This window comes from Pteropus alecto, unplaced genomic scaffold (genome assembly GCF_000325575.1).
Source record: "Pteropus alecto unplaced genomic scaffold, ASM32557v1 scaffold97, whole genome shotgun sequence".
In the NCBI taxonomy this organism is placed as follows: Eukaryota; Metazoa; Chordata; class Mammalia; order Chiroptera; family Pteropodidae; genus Pteropus; species Pteropus alecto.
This window is the reverse complement of record NW_006439713.1, coordinates 844017-852542: the sequence shown is the minus strand read 5'-3', so window position 1 is coordinate 852542 and position 8526 is coordinate 844017. Positions and strand designations below refer to the sequence as shown.

Here is an 8526-nt window from a genome sequence, read left to right as displayed (position 1 = left end):
TTCTTCTGCAGTTGAAAAGTTTGAAAAAGAAGCTCACCCAATTATCTAAAACCGTGCTGTCTGCAAGCAGGACAGGCGAGCATGGACGTGCATGAGTGACCTCCTGGGGCAATCCTGGAGGAGGCCAGGCGGGTGTAAACTCACCAGCCCACCCCAAGCGGTGGCCTTAGAAGGTGACTGCAGGACCAGGATGGCTGCACTCACCCCCACCCCAGCTTCTGCCAGGCAGCCAGGCGCTGATGGCAGGAAAATGTCCATCAGCAGAAAGAAAAAATAAACAGACTTCCCCGAAACAGGAAGAACACCCAGAAAGTCGCCCTCCCCCGGTCGGGTGTGAGCTGCTGAGTCCTCTCAACACTGCGTCCCCCCGCCCCTCCCCTTCCAGCACCGAATCCCTGCCCACCGTCCTCAGGACGAGAGGGGCACCTCCCGGCGCACCTGGCCGTTTACGGGCCTCGCGTAACTGCCGCTGACTCAGCTCCCCCTTTGTGAGGGAGTTCTGGGTGGCCCTGCTGGGCAGACGCGATGACAGCGATGTGGTTTCGTAGTTGCAAAACTGATGTGCTGGACACAGAGCGACGGGCGTGGGGCTGGTGGGGGTCGTGCAGCCTGTGCGCCGGCGCCCCCTGTGTGAGAGCGTGGGTCCCGGTGAGGACATGGAGGGGCAGGATGCGAAGCTCCGTCTCAGGCCTCTGGCTGTTGGGTGCAGGGACCCCCAGGGAGGACAAGAGGGGACCATTGAAGGGGGAGACAGGATTGGGGCAGCTCCCTGACCATCTCTCTACTGGAGTCCAGGCCTCTCTCTGTGCACTGGGGACCCCTCATCTGTGGCGAGACTCCCCTCTTTGCCACGAGGCCCTGGGAGGGGTATTGGGTGTGGCCCCGCCCCCTGAGCCAGCGCTCTGTGAGTGAATAAAGCCGGGATCGTGACCCGTCGGTGGCCTCTGCCCGCAGAGCCCCGCACAGTGACTTGTTTACCCACACGCAGTGAGTTTCACAGCAGACTTAGCCCTGGAGGGGGCACAGCGAACGGCGACATTGGGACGAGCACACAGCCAGCCTGCTTCTCGGTGGCACGCTCTCCACCTGCCCCAGAGGTGAGGCGACAGCCTTCGTTGGGTGCAGCTCAGAAACTAAACCCAGGGACCGAGCGACCCCGGTCAGGCTGGAAACCGCCGCCCCTTCCAAACCACAGCTCATTAAACGAAACCTGAGCGTGTCGCTCGCGGGAGCTCGAGGTGCGAGCTGCTCGTGATTTTGCGCGGGTCACTAGAGTCGGGGGCTTCCTGGCTCCCAAGGGCCCCGGTGTCAGCTCTGCCGACTGAGTAGTTGCGGCTCTGAGACCGGCCGCCGGCGGTGCGGCAGGCGGCGTTTCTGGCCGAGGAGCCACGGGGCGGGCCGCGCAGGGCAGACGCGCGTCTCCCCCGAGCCCACCGCGGGGTCCTCAACGCCGCAGGGCTGGCGTCGCCCCAGATGACAGGGGCCCGCCAAACCCTGGCAAGAATTTTTTTTTCGATTGAGAGAAAAGGAAACTGAAGGATGAGGTGTAGTCGGGTGAGTTAAGAGATCTTTGGACGCACACGGGGCGTTTGGCCCTTCGCTTTCCGAGCGCCTCACCCCCCACGCACCGAGAGCCACCCTGCCCCTGGGCGGCCTTGGCCTTCAGGGGGTTCATTTCGGGTGAAGAAAGGTGTGTGATTTCTTTCCATCTTCCGTTAACTATTTCACGCGGCAGCAGACCAAATGGACGTTCCTGAGTTGAGCTGACCATAGTGGTTCAACGGGAGGGGTGACAGGTGGGGACAGCCGCTGCCTGGACCCCTCACGGTGCTGCCGGGGCTGGCACAGGCTCGTGGCCAGGGGCGGGAGCTGCCTCTGGAGCTGGGCAGAAGTGGCGGGAATGTTGGCTCCTCCGCCGAGCCGCTGTGCCGTCTTGGGCAGGTCGCTTACCCTCTCTGAGCCCTCGTTTCTTGTCCGTAACGTATGGAGAGGAAGCCGGCATTCGGCCTGCTGGAGGCGCACAGGGAAAGGCAGGAGCGAAGCTGGCGCCCTGCTCATGACCAGCGGGCACGCCGCAGGGCTGGCTCCTCTCTGGCACTGTCCTCCAAAGACACGTTTCTGTAGAGGAGAAACACCCGGGCTCCTGGTTCGGGCCTGGCTCGTGTGTTTTAGGAGAAGTCTAGCTCTGAGGTCTTTGTCCTCGCCGTCTGAATGTCAGGACCCTCAGCTCACTGGATTCAGGACGTCTGGCCAGGCTCTTTCTGGACCTCTACGTCCTAAGTACATCCTGCGTGTAACTAAGGACACCCACCCTCTGTCGCACTTAACGCCAAGTGTCCGTGCGCCTCCCCCCACGTGGCTTTTAAACCTCCGTCCATGCGTCGGGTCTGCACACAGGGCCGGGCAGTGCCGGGGCCAGAGGGTGTGAGTGGCAGGTGAGGTGTCTGATGGGATCGCGTCCCCTTCTTCAGCTGCCCCGGCTTGAAAACTCTTTCAGTCCACACATTTTGTATTTGTTCTCTTTCCCAGGAAGACCCCCCCAAACCCCCAAATGTAGCACCTCAAGGTCTGTGAGACAAACGCCCCCCGGGCTGGCACTGGCTCCGTGGCCCAGAACCCGGGTCTCCAGCTGCCCCTCCACACGGCCTCCCCCCTGCCCAGCCGCCCCTCGGCCCCAGCGCTGCTGCTGCCAGGCTGGGCCCTGCACCCCGGCCCGTGGCCCTGTCCCCTCACTGCGGAGCGTGCCCGCCGCGTCTCAGCGCGTGCTAGCGGGGCTCGCCACGGGGACCCGGTGTGCACACAGCGCCCTCCTCCCTGAGATGGCGGGCCCGGACCCCGTCATCCATCTCCACGCTTTCTCTCCTCTCTGGCCTGGGTTCTGGCCTGGGTCTGGCCTGGGTCTGGCCTGGGTCTGGCCTGGGTCTGGCCTGGGTCTGGCCTGGCTATTTTAGGATGGAGCGCCCACACACTGGGCAGCGGATGGGTACCCATGGCCCCGCCTGTCGGGCAGTTTTTCCATATTATGCCAAGAACAGGCCTGAGCAGGGCTCATGGACAGGAAAGCGGACTGCACTTGGCCTCGGATGGCCAGCGGTCACTTCGGCAGTGTGTCTGCATCCTCAGGCAGTTCCTGGTTTACGGGGGACCAGCTAGGGGTCGGCTCCGAGCTCTGAGAAGGAACAGCTCGTAGAAGGATTTGCTCGAGAGTAACCCCGCCCTGGACCCGAACCAACAGGAAGCCGGTAATGAGCAGCATCTGGCACTTAGCGTCCCCGGTGATGTCACGCAGGTCTCTTGTGGCCCAGGTCCCGGAGCCCCCGGTCCCACTGAGCTCCATCCCGATTCAGAGCCTGCTGCATTGGGAGCTCGGCCAGGCAGAGAAGGGGTGTCTGCTGTCCCCCACTCTCCTGTCCGTCCAGGGGCAGACGCTGTCCTTTGGGGTCCCCTCCCCTCCCTGACACTGGCCTCCTCTAACTCTCACGTGCTGCGTTTGCTGACCTGTCTCATCCATCATCCGCCTCCTAAGGCAGGAGTCAGGCTCACTTGCAGTTCTGAGCTGCCCTGCTAGACATCTCCCCCGCACGCCCCGCTTGTTCCTGCGCCCCCATCCCAGGGGACGGACGGCTGTCGCGGCTCTCCCCAGGTGACAGCCACTCTCCGTCATGAGCCAATGGCGGGGCCACAAGTCTCCCCCCACCCCCCACCCCCGCCTTTGCTTCCGCCTCTGCCCAATTAAACGAGGCCTTGGGGACTGCCCATCTAAATCAAGGTGGCTCTGGTGACAGGTTGGGCGTTCAGGTGTCTCATCCGCGAGAGACAGGAACTCCCCAGACCCTGGCCGGGGCTCGAATAAACACACAGGTTCGAGGGGCCAGGGAGCGAGCTGCTGGTGCCTGGGGAGAGTACCTCGTGTGCCTTTCTCCTCAGGCCCCCGGGCCGTGAGGCAGCTCCGATGTCACCTGTGCCCCAGTCTGGTCATTTAGCGGTGCGTTCCGGGACCGCTTCTCAGAACCGAGAACTGTTTCTCCGCCCGTGAACCCAGCTGCGTCCACTTTACCCTTTATGCTCTGTAGCGCATTTGCACCGTCCGCTTGCGAAAAAGTGAGTGTGTCCCCGTGTGACTTCCTGACCTTTTACAAAGCTCTCGGCTGGAGACGGCGCCGGAATTCCAGAGTAACGTGATGTGGCGGCAAAAAGATAAACTTCCGTTATCAATTAGTTAATATATTAATTAGCTGATTATAGAGGAGTGTTTCGTGGAGTAATAAATTCGGTATGAGTGATTTATACTTGTATAAATTATAAATAAGAATTCATAAATGAAATATTAAGTTAGTCATTTAATGAACGGAGGCACACGCTGTGTGGGGCAGCAGTGACGTGGCCGGCGCTGTGGCCCGTGCCGTGGCTCCGGGTTAGGGTCTGTCCCCAGCGGCTGTGGGAGCCGGGACGAGTCACCGGGTCCCCCGGACACCTGCTTCCTCATTCTGCAGGGTCAGTGGTGGCAGCCGAGGCAGGCTACATGAAAATGCTTTGTGCACGCTGAGCAAAGTGTTATTCACCGACTGCCGTGTGACCGGGGAGTGCAGTGCGGAAGTAGATGCGGGCGAAGGAGAGACGCAAGGTCCATTTTCTTGCCCGGAATTTGGCATTTTGTGCTGTCGTGTGCAAAGTCGCGCCTTGGCCTGGGTTCGTGGCCAGGGGACCTGTTTGCCTGCACAGCACCGGGGCTAAAACCGGCAAGCACTGTGATCACTGGATGGCGAATGGGATCTGCTTTTTGCAGGATACAAGACCCTCCTGAAAGGAATTTCTGGGAAGTTCAGCAGCGGGGAGCTGGTGGCCATCATGGGTCCTTCTGGGGCTGGGAAGTCCACGCTCATGAACATCCTCGCCGGATACAGGTGAGCACACTGGGCCGAGGACAGCGAGGTCCGCACCCAGCGGTCGGCTGTCTGTGGCATTGTGGCACCAATGCAGATAGCGGAGCCGCTTCAGTCCATCCTGTCCCTTAAGGGACGGTCCCCAGGGAGGCCTGAGGAGGATGGGTCTTCGGGGCTTCGAGGGGAATGACACGGAACGCACCGAAAGGCAGCACTTGCTCATGGCCACACGACAGTGGAGGCGGGTGCTCTGCCCTCAGGGGAGGGCACGGGGCAGGGGCCCGCGGGTCCCACTGCACCCCTGGGCTGAGCTGGGGCACCCAGAAGAGCGTGGGTGTAGAGATGCACAGTGGTCTGGGAGTGAGGGGGGCAGCGTGGCTGGCGGGCTGTGCCCTTACATTTCTGCACGGATGCCCCGTCCTGTCCACTGTGGTCCCCGAGGGCGATGTCCCCGATGGAGAAGGGCCACGCACTTGGCCGAGCGGCTCCTGGGCCCAGACGCCCCTCTTCGAGGCACATGAAGCCACGGACCTTGCTGCGCTGCCTCTCAGTCAGCGCCAGAGCCGGGCCCTTGGGCAGCGGTTCTGATGTAGCGGCCACCGCCCCAGACTGCACAGTCCTGGCCTTTGGTCCTGTCACCGTCACCGCAGCTATGCACAAGTTGCTCAGAAGCCTATCCGAGGAGCCCCTGAAAAGTCAGTGGGGGGCCCATCTGGCCTCCCGGCCGCGTGTGGGAGCATCCGTGCACACCTTCGTCAGTTTGCTTAGGGGACCCCTGTTCCAAGTGCACAGTCCCAGAGGGCCTCTGCTCGCCCGCTCCCCCCAAGCTGGCACCTTCCCCCCGGCAGCTACTTCCTGCCAGTGCCAGGGGGTTCCCGAGTGTCCTCCCTCCTGCCCCTCGGTGTCCCTCAGGCAAACGTGCCAGCTGGGAAATGCTGGGCGGGGCCCTGGAGGGCCGGACAGGAGCCCGCTGACCTGCCCCCTCCGGCCCTGCAGGGAGACTGGCAGGAAGGGGGCCGTCCTCATCAACGGCTTGCCCCGGGACCTGCGCTGCTTCCGGAAGGTGTCCTGTTACATCATGCAGGACGACATGCTGCTGCCGCACCTCACCGTGCAGGAGGCCATGATGGTGAGCGCCCTCCTGCCCGGCCCCTGTCCCCGCGGGCGCCCACGGCCTCGGCCCCTCTCTCCCGCGGATCGCTGCCCCCAGCATGCCGCGGGGACAACCCCCTCGAGACCCTGGCTTCTCGTCGCCCCCGACCAGGATGGCTGGGGCGACCACAGCCCTCCCGTCCACGGGCCGAAGGTCTGCCCTTCCCCTCAGCCATCCTCTGGTTGTTTGTGGCTTTGGGCCCAAGTCTCAGTCGACCTGGTGACAGGATTAGGGCCCCGAGGGTCTCGGCCTCGTCCGACGCACCTGTGTGTGCTGTGCACTGACGGGTCCCAGGCCCTGCACGGAGCCCGACAGGTCACCAAGCGTGCGATCCTCGAAAGCATGGGAGAAAGGCAGCCTCCAGGGTCAGACACTTCGCCCAGGTGTCCCCTGCCGCGGGTCTGGAATGGCCACCGTGCTCCTTGAACAGACCATGCGAGGGCTGTGGCCCCGGCCCCCAGGGCCAGCTTCGGAAGGGCCCTGCCCACACCCACAGGGGCCACACCGACCCTGCTGTGGGCAGCGGGAGCCACTAGAATGCCCCCCGCTGAGGAGGCAGGAAGGCCCCTGGCCGCCGTCCACGCGTCACTGCACGTCTGTGGAGGGGCTGCTCGGTGTCCTGCTCTCTCCTCGTCCACTGCGAGGACAGGGCCGCCGGGCTGCTCCTGGCATGTTCCGGACGTTCGCAGCCCATCTGCCTTGTGCCCTGGTCAGTGGATGGGGATTCACCTTGGTTCTCCAGCCCGCAGAGAGCTTGCCCTGCGCTCCTGACGGGCTGGGCAAAGCTTCCTCCCTGTGGCACCAGGGAGTGGCCACCGCCCCGCCTTTCACTCCAGAGGCAGTGCCCAGGGGACCTCAGCCACGGAAGGGGGACACGGTGCCAGGGGCGCGGTCTGCTCCGCAGCCTGCTGGGTGGGGAAGCAGGAGGAGAGGGCCCCGCACGGCTGTCCCTGTCATTGTCCCTGGTCCTGAGTGTTCTGCGAGGAAGCGGCACCTCTCCTCCAGGCTGGTGCGGGACACTCGGTGTCACAGGGCAAGCAGCGGGCCTGGCTGAGCCGACCCAGGCCCGGCCCTGTCTGACGCTGGGACCGCGGCCTCTTCCCGACCCTGCCCTGCGTCTCAGTCACCGATGCTCACGCAGCTGGGCGGGTCTGACCTCGCCATTCCATTGTGCTTGTGAGGAAACAGGCTCCTGGCCCCCCGAAGCCCCACAGGTCAGCAGAGCAGAACAGGGCTGCCGCTGGGCGTGGTGACAGCCACTCAGGTTTTACTGAGCAGGGTCAGGAGCCTAAGGCTGAGCTGGCAAACGATCTCAAACAGAACAGCAACGAGCCCGGAGTCCTGATACGTAGCGCGTTTCTGTGGTGTCAACTCTCTCAGACGCACCCTGGCGAGCAATGGACGGTTTTAGGCCATAGGCGGTTAAACGGGCAGGCTGCGAACTGCTGAGCATTCCTCAGGGCCCAGCTGTGATCTCCCCCGAGGGAATGGAGCTGGCCCAGACCCACACCTCTCCCAGACCCACGGGAGGTGGGAGGCCAGGACCCCCAAGGGTTTCCCCAGCTGCTGGGGCTCTCGAGCCCTGCCGTGGGCCGTCTGCCCTGACTCCACTCCGTCGTCCTCGTCCCCTGCAGGTATCCGCACACCTGAAGCTCCAGGAGAAGGATGAAGGCAGAAGGGAGATGGTAAGTGTGTGCCTCGGGGCCACAAGTGGTCCAGAAAGCGTATGACGTCCACGTGGCAAACATGCGTGGACGGACTTTTGGGCTCCAGTTTTGTTGGTTTGTCCTTAGCCTTCTGCGTGTGGCACGGTGACCTTTCAGAGTGGCCAGGGACCAGGAGCGACCACACTGCTGCCAAGACCCCAGGCCGGACGCTCAGGCCCAGGCACTGCCACCCAGACATAGGGAGGAAGCAGCAGGACACCGGCCTGGACACTTAGGCGGCCCCTTCTTGTGTTTAATACGCTTCATGCTCAGTTTGCTTTTTTACAAAACGCTAACAATGAGAGCGGTTAGTCATTCGCTTAAAAATAACCAGCCTCCACCCACACACACTCGCGAGAATAAATTTGGTTCTCACGTGCGGTTCATCGGCCTTTTAAAAAGTAAACAAGTTTCCCGGGTGACCGAGACCTTCGAATCCCTTTCGCCCCGCTTTCCATTCTCAGAAGCCCGGGAGCGGGGAGCACCCGCAAGCCCTTCAGCTGCAGCCCCTTCCCCGGTGACGTTAGCGACGGGAGGACTGGCTTATGTTTACAAACACCCTTCTCTCCACGGCCGGCACCAGTGGGATTTTCGACGCAAGAGTCGAATCTGGTGGCGTTCCCGCCTATGATACTCTCTTGTCCCCCGAGGCCCTTGGAGGGCCACAGCCCGGCAGCGGGCCGAGCAGGGGCCGCGGGCTTCGCGTCAGTGGTGCCCATGGCTGTTCGTGCCCTGCCGAGGAAGGGAACAGTCGGGGGAATTCAGTCACGGTGCTAAGGAGAGA

At 62.9% G+C, this 8526-nt stretch overlaps 1 protein-coding gene across 1 annotated transcript in view; it reads left to right on the top strand.

Moving 5' to 3' along the window:
- The window catches only part of ABCG1 (ATP binding cassette subfamily G member 1), a 51249-nt gene that overhangs the window by 29044 nt on the left and 13679 nt on the right, over window positions 1–8526 (top strand). The window contains 3 exon segments of the mRNA XM_006916725.3: window positions 4787–4904; window positions 5880–6012; window positions 7671–7721. Of these exon segments, the coding sequence (XP_006916787.1) occupies window positions 4787–4904; window positions 5880–6012; window positions 7671–7721 (302 nt within the window).